This window comes from Cyprinodon variegatus, unplaced genomic scaffold (assembly GCF_000732505.1).
Source record: "Cyprinodon variegatus isolate N-32 unplaced genomic scaffold, C_variegatus-1.0 Scaffold214, whole genome shotgun sequence".
NCBI lineage: Eukaryota > Metazoa > Chordata > Actinopteri > Cyprinodontiformes > Cyprinodontidae > Cyprinodon > Cyprinodon variegatus.
In genome coordinates, this window is record NW_015150667.1 from 841,263 (window position 1) to 858,776 (window position 17,514).

Consider the following 17,514-nt stretch of genomic DNA (forward strand, 5'->3'; position numbering starts at 1 on the left):
CCAGGATAAATTCAATTAAAAAACAATATTATTTAAGAAACTTCAAAGTGCTTATAAATTTGTTCTGTGCTCCTACATTTAGGAGCACTAAATCTTCTGGTAAACAGGCTAAGCGTACAGCACTGGTTTCATTTTATTTTTATTTATTTAGTTTTTTTTCTTTCATTACACTGTCACAGGTACAAAGCAATGAAATGAACCCCCTACATTTAAACCATCCCCTTGGAGAGCAGTGGGCTACCATTGTGCAGTGCCCAGGGAGCAGTGTGGGGGTTCAGGGTTTTTGTTCAGGGACCCAGAGTGGCAGTCCATGGGAATGGAGCTAGAACTCAGAAACCTAAGGATTCCAAGCATAATGCCCTAACCACTAGGCTACCACTCCCCAACATTGTGTTATATGTATATTTCTATATATTTACATCCATTGTGTTATATGTATAAATCCATTTTCTGTCACACTTATCCCAAGTTCGCGAGGGGTGCTGGTGCCTATCTCCAGCTGTCTATGGGCAAAAGGCAGGGTACACCCTGGACAGGTCGCCAGTACATTGCAGGGCAACACAGAGACAAAGAACCATTCAACACACTCACACTTAAGGACAATTTTAGAGAAACCAATTAACCTAACAGTCTTGTTTTTGGACTGTGGGAGTTAGGATCTTAATGAACTTTGCATGCTCAGCATGGAGTTTGCATGCACAGGGTGAACATGCAAATTCCATGCAGAAAGAGCCGAATGATGGGGAATCGAAACAAGATCTTCTTGCCGCAAGGTGGCAGTGCTACCCACTGCTGCACTGAGCAGTACATTTCCATGGCATTAAATATTGTGACGTTTGTAAATAATAAAACAGTGAGAAAATGTGTAAAAGAATTACAATAATGTTGAGTATGATAGATTAGTTTAAAGATCGGTTTGTTTGGTGTGAATTTATTTGATTCTTTCTACAGGATAATGAAATATTTCATTAGATATTTATGCTTCCATGAGTGCAGTAAAATAATTTACACAATACAATAATAGACCTTCAATGACTGTTGTGACGTCGGCCATCTTCTGTTGGAGCAGTGGTTCATCTTTAGCTAAGAGAAAGCAGCTGGATAAGCTGATCAGGGAGGCCAGCTCTATGATTGGATGTCTTTTGGACTCATTGCAGGAGGTGGGAAACTATAAGATCCTAACTAAATTAATATCTCTGTTGGATAATGTCTCCCATCCCATGCATGAAGCTGTTGTGGAAAGCTCCTTCAGTAACAGACTGCTGCACCCTAAATGCACAAGGGTGCGTTATCACAGATCCTTCCTCCCAGCAGCTGTAAGATTTTATAACCACCACTGTACCCAACAACCTCAATTTTTTTACATTCATTTTACATTCAAAGTATTTAATTAGTCAGTTAAATAACATACTGCTTTCATTTTGCACATCTCTGATGTTGCTGCTATTTGCAAATATCCATTACTGTAAAAAATAGCTGTATATTGGTTATTTATTCTCCAGGTGCACAGCTTTATATTGTTAAAACACTTTACAGTACGGTATTTAATTGTTTATTTTTTTAACTCTTCACTATTATGTTATTCTTATACATTTTTCTAAGGTCCACATTTGTGTGACCATTTTTTCTATAACCCTTTTGCCGCTGTAAACACCAGAATTCCCCCATTGTGGGACAATACAGGGATTTTCTATTCTATTCTGTTTTGTTCTATTCTATCCTATTCTATTCTAATTTAAGAATAATTCATAATGAGAACAGGAGGATGCAATGGGATGCACAGTAGCACCGAAATTATTAAAAAATAATAGGCAAATTTTGTATTTAAACATCTGCAGTTTAGATTACTTAAAATTTTCTAAGATATTTTTATGTGTGATACCATCCAACCTCAGCGCTGATTGCTTTTGAAATTGTATTCTCCTCTGTGAATAAATACTTTCTCCTATACCTGGTTATTTGCAGAATGATGACATGGTATGAAACGGTATGTATTAGCCTCTCCTGGTCGCAGCTGCTCTTTTAAAATCACATGTAGAGACATTTTGCAATTTTAAGGGAGACTTGCTGTCATCAGATGGAATGGTAATTGTATTAAAATGCCATGGGCAATTTTCATACACCAAAAGCACCTTAATTCTGTCCTTTCTTAAAATGCTATCTACGGTGTCTATACTTTTCTTCTCCCTGCCTTTCTTTTTTTTTTTTCTGACCTGCTTAACCCTTCCTGTCCTGACGGTTTACCAACAGGTTGAAAACTCAAACTACTCACATTTTCCTATTGGTGAGCATTTAAATCACTATCATTTAGTGCTAGGACCAAAACTCCTCATCGTAAACACGGAAATTGTAAGAAAATATGCCTCAAAATATGCCATTTCCTTTATCGACGGTATGTTTAACAAAGAAGCCAAAGGAAGCACAGAGGTAGTAAGCAGCTACTGAAAAGAAAAAGTAGTTTCTATAAAAGTTGGCTGTACATTCAGGTTGTTTTAACAGAAAGATTACCTCATTGGATGCAGGTTATTTTACTTCATACTTTCAAGGATTTATAGTAAAACTGTTTAAGGTATGAGAAGAAGCGGTCAACCTATGGTTGACTTTTTGTGTCCATTTCAGGGACTATTAATCAAACTGCCAAAGGGAAATAAACATGTTATGTTATTGCTGTTTTCACCCTTTCGATCTTTAAACATCTGTCGGGACATATTTGGTTTGATTTTTTTTTTTTTAACACTAAACTATGGCTTTTTTCTGGCAATTCTTCCATAACACCCACCTCTGTGCTGTGTAGTATTGCTGACCTGTGAACAGATATCCTTATTTTCCATAAGTCTCCCAGAAATACCTTCTGTCTTTGTACTGTCTTTTTTTTTTTTTTACTAGTGCCCTCCTTGCCCAGTTCTGGTTGGCTGTCCTCTCCTGGTCCCTGACTTGTTTGGAGGGCTTCTTAGTATTCTCGGGTGAAGCTTCTTTCTTAATTGTCTTGCACATTTTTTGGCCATTCAGAGAAGGGTGTGTTTTTGCTTACAGAAAATGTAACACAATGTGCTCAGGTGGACTTAATTTTACTTATTATGTTACCTTGTATTGTCTTGGTTGTATCAAAAACATTTTAGGAGCTTTAAAGCAAAGAGGGTGATACATGTAACAGTTTTTTAGAGGTTCGCTCTGTATTTTTGTAATTCTTTTGTTAAACATTCCTCTTTTTGTTTCACTATTTGTTACAAATATGTCTGTCACGGTCTTGGTTCTGATTAAGTTTTCTTTTGAGTTTTCAGTTTCACTTTGATCCATGTTTTGCTTTGTTTTCTAGTTTTATTGGTTTAATTTCTATTTTGTGGTGTTGCATTTGAGTTCTTAGTTATTTCTTGATTGCCATCTGTTGCCCTCTCGTGTTTGTCTCCTTTTCCCTATCTCCTTTCTAGATCCTTTGTACACACCTGCTCCCAATCAGCTCATTAGTCCTGTCTTTGTTCAGTCTCCCATATATACTCTCCCTGTGCAGTTCCTCAGTGCTGATCCTCATTTTTTTCTGGCTCCTCATGCATGTTTTCCCTGATGTCTTCAAGAATCTGTTTTTTTTTTTTCTGTACTTATGTTGCATTCTTGGATTCCTACCTCAGTTGCCTGTGAGTACTACATAAAATCTATAAAACTCACCTCTCCCTCCTCAACTCTGCATTTGGGTCCTCAAAACCTCAACTCAACCCTGACACTGTCACTTAGAATAATAAAATCAACCATAAAAAGCCAGTTAGGTAAATACATTTTCAAGTTGCTGTGAAACTGAATAATTTTTTTTTATGAAACTAAAGCCCTTTTTATTCCCAGTGCTTGTAAAATAATATAACATTGAAAATTCGTAATATTAAAAAGGCTCGACATTTCCTATGACTTTAAATCCTGGACTTCAACATTTATACCATGCAAACAAATATATCTGCCTTCATTATGTTAGATGTAGAAAACAGAGACCTTTAACCACTCTGTTCTTTAAAGATCAGTCCAAACCGATTTTTAGCTGCTTGCAGTATGTTTTCTTCAGGTTAGCCTGCAGCCGTCTTTAAACACACTGCCTTCAGGTGCTAACTTAAATCCCCTTTACCATTCCATACAAACACTGGCCATGTCTGTGCATTTGAAAATTGCCTAAAATATTTATAAATTATAAGTTTGAGATATATATATATATATATATATATATGTATATATATATATGGATAGAATTTAGTCTGCATTTACCGTAGTGAGCTGTTTTTATGATCTAGAAGCTGTGACGGGTCATTTTTCTGTTGGTGCAATGTGATTTCTTTTCATTAACTGCTACCGGTACTTGCTTTGGTGTCCAGCAAAAAGGGAATTGAGGCAGTTTCAATGCTCTTAACGATTATAACTGGATCCTATTTGCAATGCAGACAAAGGTGAGAGGATAAAACTGAAACTCACACCATGGAGTTTGGTGTATAACCCATACACTTTAAAAAACACTGGTGGTCGGTCTAACAGCTTCAACTTTTAAAAAGATTTTATACTGTACGTTAAGTATAGTTAGAAAATTAGCCTTAACTTTTTAAGAATTTGATTCTCCTTATTAAAATTTGCCCATCAAGGTGGTAAAATTAGGAAAATTAGCCAGGAGCAATGAATACCCTTCCTTCCCCCTTGCAAAACATTCAGTTTTTTGTTTAATAAAGATCTGACTTACTTTGGCAACTGTTGTTTCACATGGTCCTCAAGGTATAATTGCTACCATCATTCTGTTTTCAGTTTGCAAAACTGATAAAAAAAAATAATAATAATAAAAAAAAACAAAAAAAAACGGATAATCTCTGGTGAAAAAGTTTAAAAGTTTTGGTGCTGAGTGGGACTTGTATGAAATAAGTATGTATTATAAAACATTTTTTAGATGCCCTGATTGAAAATTAACATTCTCAAAATAAATGGCAAAGAAAGACATGTATGCAGAAGAGACAAGTGAGACTGGAGGTCTGCACTTGAAGTCTGAAGATAAAATCTAACGGGGCAAGGAAAATGACACTGCAGTGACTGTTAAAAACAGATGGAAATATATGAAGTAAAACAGCACTGAAATTGGTTTAAAAAGGTGTCAGTGAAGGCCATAAACAAGGAAGAATGAATAGAAATTGAGGTAGAAAAGAATATTCAAACAGTGGACATGATAGGAAAGTTTACAAAACTGGTGATGAAATTACCAAAGGATGGAGAAATGGTTTGAGGCAGGACATGATGAAGCAAAGACATCAGGAGGGGTAAAAACAAAGAATTTTTTTTGAGGGCAAGTGAAGCAAAAGACGAAGGACCAGCAGCCTACAGGCAAGATTTGAGCCATTTTAATTTGTCAGTTTGGGTACTGGTGATGAAACTGATGGATGACAAGTGAGGAGTGTTATAGAAATGGTTAAGGCAAACAAAAACAACACTTTATGGACTGAGTCAGTCCGTTGTCACAGATTTCAGGAAAAATGTCTAACAGTTGTATAAAACTGCATCACAAATTTAGTTCTTTACGAACCAAAATATGCACTAGCAATAAATGCCATTCATTTTGATTTATTTTCAAACTTAAGATTAGATTTTTAAACAGCAATTGGATGCTCAGGCAGATGCAACAAGGATTTATTGAATATCAAGGTTCAGATGTACAAATGTCTTCAGAAAGTAAGAGTTTGTTTCATAAAATGTATAATGCATGTAATAGATAGTGACAGTGTCACAATGACTGTATATGGAGACTGGGGTGGATGATACTGTAGGTTTCCAAGGAGAAAGGACGGGAAAAATGGAAGTACAACTTGCATTTGCTTAGCAAGAGTGTTTTAGATCCTATAAAAAGACAAAATGAAGCCGTTGAGAACAATAGGTGTGTAATAAAAAAAAAAAAAAAAAACTCTCCAAGTGATGGATAAAAATGTGAAATGACTGTTTTGGTTGAGTATTGATTCTTAATCTATTAATCCATGAAATCAAAGAATGCCCACTGTCCTCCCCACCAAATCCTTTCTACACTATTCTCTTAATCATGTTTTACCTTAACTATGTCACAGATGGAGGTTGTCCTCAAAGCCCAACACTGTGTGGGATGCTTGACCCCCTGTGCTCTTCACAGATAAAAACAGGTTAAAACTGTGATCATGTGACGGACATGACCGAGTTTGGAGACAGCGTCGAGAATGATCTGCTGCCTGCAACATCTTTCAGAATGACTGGTTTGTGCAGCGGGCCTGAAATGGTGTGGGGTGGCATTTCTTTGGAGGGTCACACAGCCCTCCATGTGATACCAGAGGTAGCATGACTGCAATTAGGTACTGAAGATACATGTTTAAGCTAAAAGAAGTAAAGCGCTAAGTTAAAGCTGCAGCAAAACTTATTGTTTATATGTATCAGGGCAGATTTACAGAACAGTGTACAAAACAGCAGGTGCAGATGAGAAGACTAAGAATGACCTTGCTCGCATACACACAAAGGAAAAGCTGATTAACAAGGGAGCAGAAAAACAGGAAAGAACTCCATACATGGGGATAGGAATGTAGGGAGTACGATCACTCTGTAACTTCTTGTGGGACTGTCTGATTCTCATAAAAAGAGCCTGTGTTGCACAGGGGGTCAGAGTTGCTGTTCACAGATACGTCCTGCCTTCCGCTGCTGCTGCTGCTCTCCCTTTTGCAAAAGGCGAATCGAAGCTTCATTGTCCAGCATTCTTTTTCACTCCATCTAAGTGACCTGCACTCGAATCAACGGACCCTGGGAAGTCATGATGGTTTTCAACAGTACTGAGATGAAATTGCCAGACCGCTTGTGAGACCATGTGCCTTTGCATTTGGCCCTGGGTTTCTCCTAATGCTCATCTGGGACATCATGTCTCAATCCATCCACCACATTGCACCGGAGACTGTCCAGGAGTTGACAGGTGCTTTAGTCCGGGTTTGGGAGGAGATCCCTCAGGAGACCTTCCACCACATCATTGGAAACATGCACAGGTGTTTTAGGGAGGTCATACAGGCACGTGGAGGCCACACACAATACTGAGCTGCCTTTTGACCTGTTATATGGACATATCAAAGTTGGATCAATTGTTGGTGTTTTTCTACTTTAAATTTGTGACTCCAAATCCAGGCCTCCTATGGTTAATAAATGTGATTTTCATTGTTGATTTTTGTGATTTTGTTGTCAGCACATTCCACTTTGTACAGAACAAAATATTCAATGAGACGATGTCATTCATTCAGCTCTAGGATGTGTTTTTTTGTGTTTATTTATTTTGAACAGTGTCGTTCAAACTTCTGTTTAGTATTTTGGGGTCCCCCTGACTTAAAGATTTAAAAACAGGCCATTTACCATTTTATCTAGTCACCAAAATATAAGTAAGACTTTTAAAATAGTATCAACAACATTTTGTGTAGGACATTCTGTTTATCCAAAGAGAATAGATGGAGGAAAAATATCCTTGCAGTGCTTGGATTGTATAATGCACATAAATTTACTGTAAAAGACCCAAATGGTAACATCACTGCAAAACACTTTTTAAATTCTGATCATTTCATAAGACATGCCAGTATCTACCTACTTTTTAAAATACTTGATGGTACGGCTTCCCCCAGAGTCACAAGGGTGACCTAGAGGGGCGTGCAGCCTTGTACAATGTAGTACCTCTTTTGCAAAGCATGATTTCTCTTCAGTTTCTATGAGTCAGTGGACGTGTTATCAACCACATGTACAAACTATGGAATATTTGCACAGTAAATAAAGAAACGGCTGCTATAAATACAAATTTGCACTCACAAAAGATGTATGAGCAAGCAAAGCAAGTGTGGGTGTGTCTGAAAGTAAATTAGTGCAAGTGAGATTTGGAGGGATATTTGTGTCTTTGTGAGTGTGTTATTGTATATAGTCTTAGTATAGGGCATGTTTGAGGTTGATTGTATCTTAGTTGTAGATAGAAAATGTACATTATTTATTGGATTACTGTTTACATTGTTAAATTTAGCTTTTGTATTAACATCAAACTTTCCAGGGACTGCAGGTGGAAATGAGAAATCTGGCTCTAACATGGAACTTGCATGTTAACTTTTTACATAAAATTAATGGAATGTAAAAAAATAAATGAATAAAAAAACTTGTATACCAGTACGCAGTATTTATAGTTGCATTAATTGAATAGAGTGCTTAAAAATCATCAAACTTTGGCTCCATTAAAAACCAGAAAACAAAACAAAACACAGCTGTCTTAGAGACACACATTTTGAAATGTAAATGAATGTTGTCACTATAGTTGGTATAAATCCACAAAATCTTTAAATTACAGTATTGCTAATCAATTCAAAAAAGGACCAGGCCAACTCCTTAACATACTTACCTGTCACTATTTCTCTTTAAACATGAATTATCCTTCATATGCAAATGTTATAGCCACAATTTAAGCTTTTACTTTTATTTTTTTCCTTTTAGTCTGTGATTAAATTTTTTATTTTCCTTTTATTTACACATGTTTGAAATGCCAAATCATCAGCTTTTAACAGCCTCTTTTTGCCATATTAAAAAGGGAAACAAAAGGTTTTGTATATTGTTCCATTCCAACTGCACTTTTATCCTTCAGTTGGAGTTTCCATCAGATCTCTAATTTTAATAAATGTTTTCACTGTCAACCACATAATATAATTAATAGCAAAAAAGTAAATTTTTGAAGGTGTGTAGTATAATTTTTAAGTGAACTTTTCAGCTATATGTATGTGTTCATATCAATTACATTGATGTTCAGTGTGTTATGAAACCTGCTTATTATACTGAACTAGTCTTTTGATTTTACATATTTAAAACAAAACACCAAGTTTCAAATATAAAACTATTTTTGAATATCTATCAATGCTAATGCAGGCCAAATTGAATCAGAGCAAGCTAAGTTGAGTGATTTCTTTTCATTGCTTAATCATGAGCAAGAAAAGGCACTTATATTGCAACAGCACTTCTAAGTGTAGGTTAAACTAATAAAATGTGCATCATGTATTACCTTGGATCCAAGATTTCTCCAAAGATCTAGGCTTTTCCTGTGTCCAAATTGGGATGTTCATGCATGTGCCCTCCTAATAATAAAAAAAGGAAAGCTACCCTAACACTTTTGTGCCTTAGCAGTATTAGCAGGAACTTCTCCTTCCTAAAATCTATTATCACATTCTGGAATTAGGACTTCTTAATTGTTGTTTACTGTTTTCTGGTCATGAAGTTCAGCCCTCATCTCTTAATGTATCCGACTATCTGTAAGGAATATCTATTAATATCATTATATCTATTATTACTTTCAGTCTGTATTTGAAAATGGTATTTTCTACAAAGGAGCACATGCAAATCCTGCTGTCCTGACTCCTATCCTGTAGCTTATTTATTTCTTTTGTACTATTGTTATTTACAGTGCATTAGTTGGGTAAACTACCCTTTGGAAATTGATATTCAAGAAATGCTGAGTTTAATTGATGGAGGGGATTTATCAGGCTCTGTGTTTCCCTCTTTTTGTTTGCTATATTGCCATTGGGATTACAGGTGTAACATGTTGTGTGGTAGAAGGGAAAAATGAGTCGTGCAAAAAAAGAAAAGGGGAAACAGATGGGAAAGAATCAGTTCAGAAACTGACACTGGTGTGTGTTAATTCGATTACTTCTTGTGCCCAATTAAAATATACTAATATTTAGTCTGCTGAGAAGTACAGCATCTCCATGTGCACATAATTCTTCTTCAGGCCTCTGCTAGCAGTAGTTACTAAATGAAAGCAGTGTGGCTTGGAAAGGATAAGCCTGTAGTTGTGCTTAGGTGGAAAGCCCAGTTTTCTGTAATGATGGCGTTCAGCTTTTAGGCATCGCTGAGTCTGATGTGTCTCATTGTTCTCTTCAAACACTTCATAGATTCTCTATGGGGCTCAGGTCATGATAGTTTCCTGCCAAGTTGAACACAGTAATGCCGTGGTTATTAAAGCAGGTATATGTGCTTTTGGCAGAGTGGATAGATGCCAGCTCCCATTTAAAAATTAGATGAGCATCTCCATAAAACCTGTCACCAGATGGAATCATAAAGTGCCTCTAGCATCTTGAATGTTGTACCTCTGTATTCTCCCTCAATACCCTGGGAACCCGGTTTTCAAATTAAATGTAAAATGTATTTTCATCTAAAAGGGGACTTGAAATCACTAAGCAACAGTTCAGTGCTTTTTCTCCTTAGCATAAGTGTTCTGTTGTGGCTCTTGTAGCGCTGACTCCAGCGGTAGTCCATGCCTCATGAATCTCCCCCTAACACCTAAATAGCCTTTGCATCAAAATCCTCTCAAGACTGCCATTATCCTGATTGTTTGTGCATATTTATCTAGCACACTCTTTTCCTACCACTAAACTTTGCAAGAGAATGCTTAAACATACCTAAACTTCCAGCTTCTTTAGCAATTACCGTATGCAGAATAGCCAGCTTCTGGAGGGTGTGAACTCTTAATTGACAACTTTCAATTTGACAACCTCCACCAATTCCTAGAACTGTGAAGAATATAAATTTAATGCATATAAAGAAAATATTTTTTTATATACATAATTTACTTTGTGCTGAGATTTACTGAAAGATATCTCATCGTTTTAACTTTTTTTTGCCAAACCACAAGACCCACCCGGAATGTTTTTACACTGAATTAATGTATTGTTATAGTCAACAAAAGAATTTAGTTGACTATGATATGGTATACTGCAAAACACTGAAAATGATAAAAATTTGATATGGAGAAGAAGTCTAACATTTTTTTTACACAATAAGAAATAAAGCACATAACTATGGGCTCATTACAGTCAACTAAAGAGTTACTAATTAACTCAACATTCAAGCTTTTAGACAGGGATATGAAATTGGAGCACCTGGGGAAAACCACCACACCTCTAAGCCGAACACAAAGCAAATTATGACATTTAGCCAACTCTAAATGTGCTATGCTCTTTATAGCACTAACTACAATAACTCCTGAAGTATTTTCTAAAGTAAATTTCAAAATGAAGCTTTTTGTAAACACTGTGCATAATTTTCCAGAGGTTTAAAATGGAAGGCTGATTTCAGCTGAGAGTCAATGTTTTATCTGCCTATAGGTCCATAGTTATTTGCTGTTCCGTAAGTCAGATGTGTCTGAGGTACAAAGCTGAAACCTTATTGGGTGTAGAAAGATCTTTTGTGGTATTTTAAAATGCTCCAAAGATTAAATGCTGGTGTATACTGTTTTATCTAAAGCCATGCTTCCTGTGGGCTTTGCCAAAAAGCAAATTTATTTTTGTTTAAATATCACAAACATGTTCCTTAAGTCTCAGCGGGGTTTAGTCTTCAAGTACTCAACCTGCACATAAATTGCTTCCTGTTCTAGTGTCAGAAAATACTTGCTTGCAATCAGGAGCTCAAAGCTACTTCCTAGAAACATATAAACACAACAACACACACACACACACACACACACACACACACACACACACACACACACAAACAGACAGACAGACCTTTAAAAGAAACAAGCCACCGGATTGGTCAAATGTCTAACTGCACTTTTATGGATAAAATGGCTTCACCTGTTGTTGAACCAAGCTGACATGCCCCTTTATCTAACAGCTTTCCTCATAATTCCATCAATACTCAGGGTCACTGTGGCCTCACGCCTACACATACGCAGTTTGGCAGCAGACAAAAGTGCCACTTTCTGGACTGAAGCAATTCTTACACATATTGCACTCTTTAAGTGAACAAGATATCATACAAAGGACACTCTAAGGCTGAATAAAAACTTCATTAATAACTTGAATCTAAGGAAGAATACTTAAAATACAAGTTATAACAGAGTTTCTGATCTGAAAAGGAAATAATCCTCATAAGAGTCATTTTTATTTTCAGTTTGAACCTGTCCAGGAGTCAATTTCACCTCGTGAAAAAAACTAACAAACAGAATTATCTGAAGTGCTGATTTACTACAACTGAACTTGTAGCTCATTCCATTTTTTGTATACTGTAGTTGTGTGTTATTAGTTCAGAAAATATAAAATATCCTACAATCATTGCAAGAGAACCCTGAGGCACCTACTGTGTAAATAAAGTTAGATAAGTAATACCGGTACTTTATCTCATTATCTTCCCTGCACCTTAAAATTCAAATCTTGTTAAGTAATACATTGGGTATTCATTTTATAAGCTTCTCACTGAAGTAAACCTTTCTTTCCTCAATAAATTAAAAAATGATTGAGAAGTTTTATTTTGTTAACTACTACCTTAAATAAGTAAAAACCCATATTTTGTGCCTCTGTTAATTGATAGTTAAGTTATATTGTGGGGGGGGCAGTGCACTTTTAATCTAACCATTGAGTCCTATTGCCTTAAATACACTAATTTATTGAAAATGACTGTATAAAATACTCTTCATGCGATTACCTGTAACATATATACTGGAGAAAATCTCAAAGACATTGAGTAATTCAAAAGTAATCATGCTTTTAAAATTAGAAGTGCAACTCTGTTTTATGGCTAGCAACATTTGGAGCCTCTCTTTCCTCAAGATAAAACAATATTTTCTACATGATTGTATTTTTAGAAGAGGCTGAAAGTATCAAGCATTGTACACGATTATGTCTGACTTTTTTAGCAGCAAATGATTTAAGAACTCTTACAGGCCCTCAAAAAATAAGGAAGAATTTCAACTGTAACTCATTTTTGGGCTGGTCCCCTCCTACTTTGCATATCCAAACACAGCTATTTGCCTAGAAGTACTGATATTTTTACAGCCATCTAAAACATGGACTGTGGGTAGCTACTCATTAACCAGGTACACAGATGGATGGATATACTTATAGATACATTCAGTGACTAAGTGCAAAACAAAAATGTTCCTATAAGAATAATCTTTATAATTTGCTAAATATTTACAAGAGATTAACTTAAATTCAATTGTTATTCTCTTGTTGATTCCATCCATAGCTGAAGCATGGGCCTAATATACAAGTTCAGATGATTGCTTTTAAATAACAAGTTTAGCTTCCATTACGTAACTCGGCCAGAGCTATTACCTTCTTTTTATAGTGGTTTATTTAACTGAATTTTCCTTTTTTTTTTTTTTTTTTTTTTTTTTTTTTTTGCAAGTGATTGAAAGTAGACATTTTGGTTTTGAATGTTTTTTTTTTTTTTTAAAGATAATCTAATGCCCAAACTGAAATGATTTTGTAATAAACTGTAAGTTATTACCATAAGGGTTTTTTCCCACCTGACAATAGTTTTTGCATTCTAAAATAGTGTTATCAGAGTATATGTAAGGGTGTTGATTTAGGCAAGTCTTCTACAGAAATCCAGTTCTGCTTTTTATAATTATCCATGAGCTTTTATCAGGTATTTGCAAATGCTATCGATGCAAATACGGATTCCAGGAAATGCAGTTTAGGTTGGCCAAAAGAAGAAATAAAAAATTGAGATGTTAAGATGGTGTAGTTGCATTGTTGGCTCAACATTTGTTTGTATAATATCTACTTCAAAGTGTGCAGACAGTAAATTTAACCAATTTTGAATGAAGACACACTTTTGTAAATAGGGGCCATATGACTTTACTATAAGCAAATTTATTACAAAAAAAGGAGGGTTGTAAAGTAAACCTCACTGCCTTTTCATTGTTAGAATAAAGTGCTAAATAGATTAACCATTATTTCTATCAAAACAAGTTTTGGTTTTTCTAAATGAAAATATGAAATGTGATGAGAGTGACACCAAGAATCAATATTCCTGAAACCGTTGTCCAAGACTTTACTCTTCATATAAACCACTCTTGTAAAGCGGTTTTAAAAGAATAAATAAATAAGGAATAACTCCTTAGAATATGACAATTGTTCAAATTTTGCATTTATCCATCATACAAATTTTATGATGGTAGCACAACATTTTCAAAAATAGCCAAAAAGATTTGGAAAAAGGTTGGGAGTAGAATGTAGTTTTGTGACATTTGATTTTTAATCAACAAGTTAACTTTCCAGATTCCATCTAGCATTATCAGTAGACTTCGTGAAAGGTTGATTTCTGATTGCGAGGTTTATCGACAGCCCTGACCTTTAAATACAGAATACAGTTAATATAAAATAACATCTTTATTTTGCATCCTGGCATAACAGACACAATCTTTATTGATTACTTGGTGAACAAAATGCACAGAAACACACAGTTATTGGTTTAATGATGGAACTGGATTTAGTCCCTGAGGGAAAAAAGGAACTAACCCACTGAGACCTGAACTAAGTTGTTATATGTCAAAGTTCAGATTTGAAAATGGTAAACTGGCCACATCATAAGGAGCATTCAGCTTTCAGTTCCCTTTTATCTCCTTCATAAACATACAAATCATACAAATGTTCCCTTCAGAATGTTGCCAGTTGTATTCTAGAAGTATAGTTAGTCTGCTGAATTCTTAGAATCTTAGGCATATGCACTTTACATGTTATATTAAAAAGAACCCTTGGGCTTTTTCAAGTTGAAGTTAAAGTTTGAAAAAAGAAAAAAAAAAGCTTTTTATACTGGTATGTCTGTACTTTAAAAACCTTCCATAACCTTCCATAACTTCAGGACAAAGCCAAACTTAAACCGTCTAGTTACTGCTGTTGATTTTTATATTTTTGTTGTGTTTTCCACTATATCTTTCCAATGTGTTTTATTAACTATGAGACATTCGTCTAGTGAGATACGGCTGTTAAATCCTAATTTGACTATGGCTCTGTCGTACTTTACCATCTTGTAGCTGATTAATCTCATGACGTTGTCATTTTGAATAAGTAAACTGAGTTTACGGTGCTCTATGAAGAATATAACTTCTTTTCCTTGCGTGGAAGGACCATTCTGCACCTGATGCATCAGCAAGTAAGAACTAAATTTATTTGGATTCACAACAAGATTTATGCAAGTTTCTAATCACTGAATCTGTTGTTTATGTGTTATGTGGATAGAAATGGACAATTAACTGAAGAATTAAGCTTTGTTTATTAATAAGTTTATTTCCTTTGTCTTTAGATTTGTTTTGATCACTCTAAAAATGTACACCTTTGTAACGGCTTTCTTCCTTGTGCTGTTTTCAGGTAAATATATTTTCTTTGAGATCCTCCAAATGTCTTAACGTAAAAATTTGAACCTAGTTTGCACAGTTAGTTTTTGTTGCATTTTACCAGCATTATTTTTATTTTGTTCCTTTAAACTTTATTTTGCAAAATGTTCATAAACAAGGGGGTTGATACTTTTTTTTTTATGATGTACAATTAAATGCAGTGCATAACATGTAGTTGATTACTTTCTATTTAATATGTCCCTTTAAATGTTTGGAGAAATTATGCTATTTTATATTCTTTTTTACAGGACTTCTACAGGTTTCATTAGCTGCAAACCGTCTGCGATGGTTCTTAAATGACACGGAAACAAGTTGGGAGGAAGCAAGGAACATATGCTTGGGCAAAGGGGGGTCATTATTGAGCCTATATGATGAAGAAGATGCAGATGTGATACAAAGCTTCACTAAGCCTACCGGAATTTGGCTTGGATTGAGAAGGAATGATAGCTATGTCCCCACATGGTCAAATGGAGAAAAAGTCATATTTAATGAGTCAACAACAGACTTAAAGGGAGAAGAGCAACTCTGCGAAGCTATTGAAAATGAGACATGGAAGAGTTTTAATTGTTCGGAAGAAAAGGCCTTTATGTGCCAACATGGTAAGTTTCAATTGGTGATAATTCCCTTAAAAAAAAAAAAAAAAAAAAAAAAAAAAAAAAAAAAAAAAAAAAAAAAAAAACTGGCTGCATCACAGTCGTTTAAAAAGTGTAGAAATTACACATAATACTAGTATGATTCTTTGAATTACTCTAATATCTCATTGTTGTGTAAATGCATTTCTAAATTTTGAAGTGTAAATGTATTATTTATCTTTTTAAATATGTTCCTTTTTTTCCCCAGATAACAATTACACCCTTGTAGAACTAGAACATGGGGAAAACTGGTGCCGTGCATTGCAGTACTGCAGAAATCGTTTCACTGATTTAGCAAGTATCAGTGATGAACGGGAAAATGAAGACCTGAAAAATAAGAGTCTGGGAAAAAGCTTTTGGATCGGACTTCAGCAAGATCAGTGGAAACAGGCAGACAAAAGTTGTTCAACTTATAGAGAGAAGATTCAAATTACACAGGATGAGGAATGTCTTGTACTATATGGAACCAAAAATTTGATATGGATGACAATGAATTGTGACAGTTCAAAGGGAATCATTTGCTATACAGGTTTGTGGTGAATATTTACTAAAAAATTAGGCAGACTGCAGCATTTGGTAATATAATCCTAAAAGTTGTATTTTGTTCAGTCGTTTGAGCCTTCATTCATTTGGTAAATGGTAATATTTCAAGAAGACATCATAAAGAGAAAAAATAAGAAACTATTCAACTGTTTCTGTTATGGGAGTTTTGACAGAGACAAATTTAGCTTTAAGATAAACTCAGATATGATAAACTGAAAATTACTAAAAAAAAAATCTGTTTTTTAAAGCAAACTAAATTTAATCCATGAATCACTTAAACATAATTTTACATTTAGTAAAGGTTATACCGTTTACATTTTTTTTTTCATTAAATCTCGCCTCTGTTTATTTTCAGGCAATGTTAGAATCAAAGTGATCGAGGAACCCAAAACATGGGAGGAAGCCCTTGATTACTGTAAAGCAAGGCATTCACGCCTGTTATGGATTGAAGATCAGGAGGATCAAACTGCTGTTGAGCAGTGGTTAAAGTATGCTCCTACTGGTTCCATAGAGCGTTTGTGGATCGGTCTTAGGCAGAGTTCAATCTTTGGATTCTGGATTTGGAGTGACCGAATAGTGAGCTATTCCAACTGGGAAAATGGTCTGCAGCCAGTGATGCCTTCATCCAAACATTGTGGTGTAATTAATGCTGATACTTTCGAATGGAGTGATGAAGATTGTGGAAAGACGCTACCTTTCCTTTGTGAGGAGGATATTATATACATGTAACTCTAGTAATGGCTTTAAAGAGTAAGTGTTTATCATTAGAGATCATTGATTTTAGAGCTTTTTAAATTTCTGTATTGCATTGTGTAATAGAACAATGAAAAATATGTTAAGCAATATTTGACCTGAATCATTAGTTGGTTAAATGGTTTTTAATTTTCTCTTGTGTAGACATCAATCATAGATGCTTTCAGCTCTTTCTGCTAACAGATATTTCTTGAGAGATTTTATTTGCATTGTCACAAAAAGCTGCATTGACTTGATGAGAAATAAAAATAAAATGTCTTCTTTTAAATTTTTTTTGTAACTGATCTATGTCTCAGGATTTTATGTCAAAACTATCACACACAAACAAGGGTAAAGATATTTAACTTCCTGTGTAATGTGAACTTTTGAGTATATTTCAAGGTGTTGCACACACATTTCTATCACCCTGTGTTAATTATAGTGATGTAAAGCTATTTAAAAAAT

The 17,514-nt window shown here is 35.0% G+C and overlaps 1 protein-coding gene across 1 annotated transcript; it reads left to right on the top strand.

Annotated features, from left to right (window-relative positions):
• The first annotated feature begins 6,166 nt into the window (after positions 1-6,166).
• Positions 6,167-17,289, top strand: LOC107088335 (macrophage mannose receptor 1-like). The gene is made up of 3 exons (XM_015380447.1): positions 6,167-6,230; positions 15,391-15,741; positions 16,673-17,289. Exons 1-3 carry the CDS (start codon positions 6,167-6,169, stop codon positions 17,044-17,046), a joined length of 789 nt encoding a protein of 262 aa, XP_015235933.1. The 3' UTR covers positions 17,047-17,289.
• The last annotated feature ends 225 nt before the right edge of the window (positions 17,290-17,514 follow it).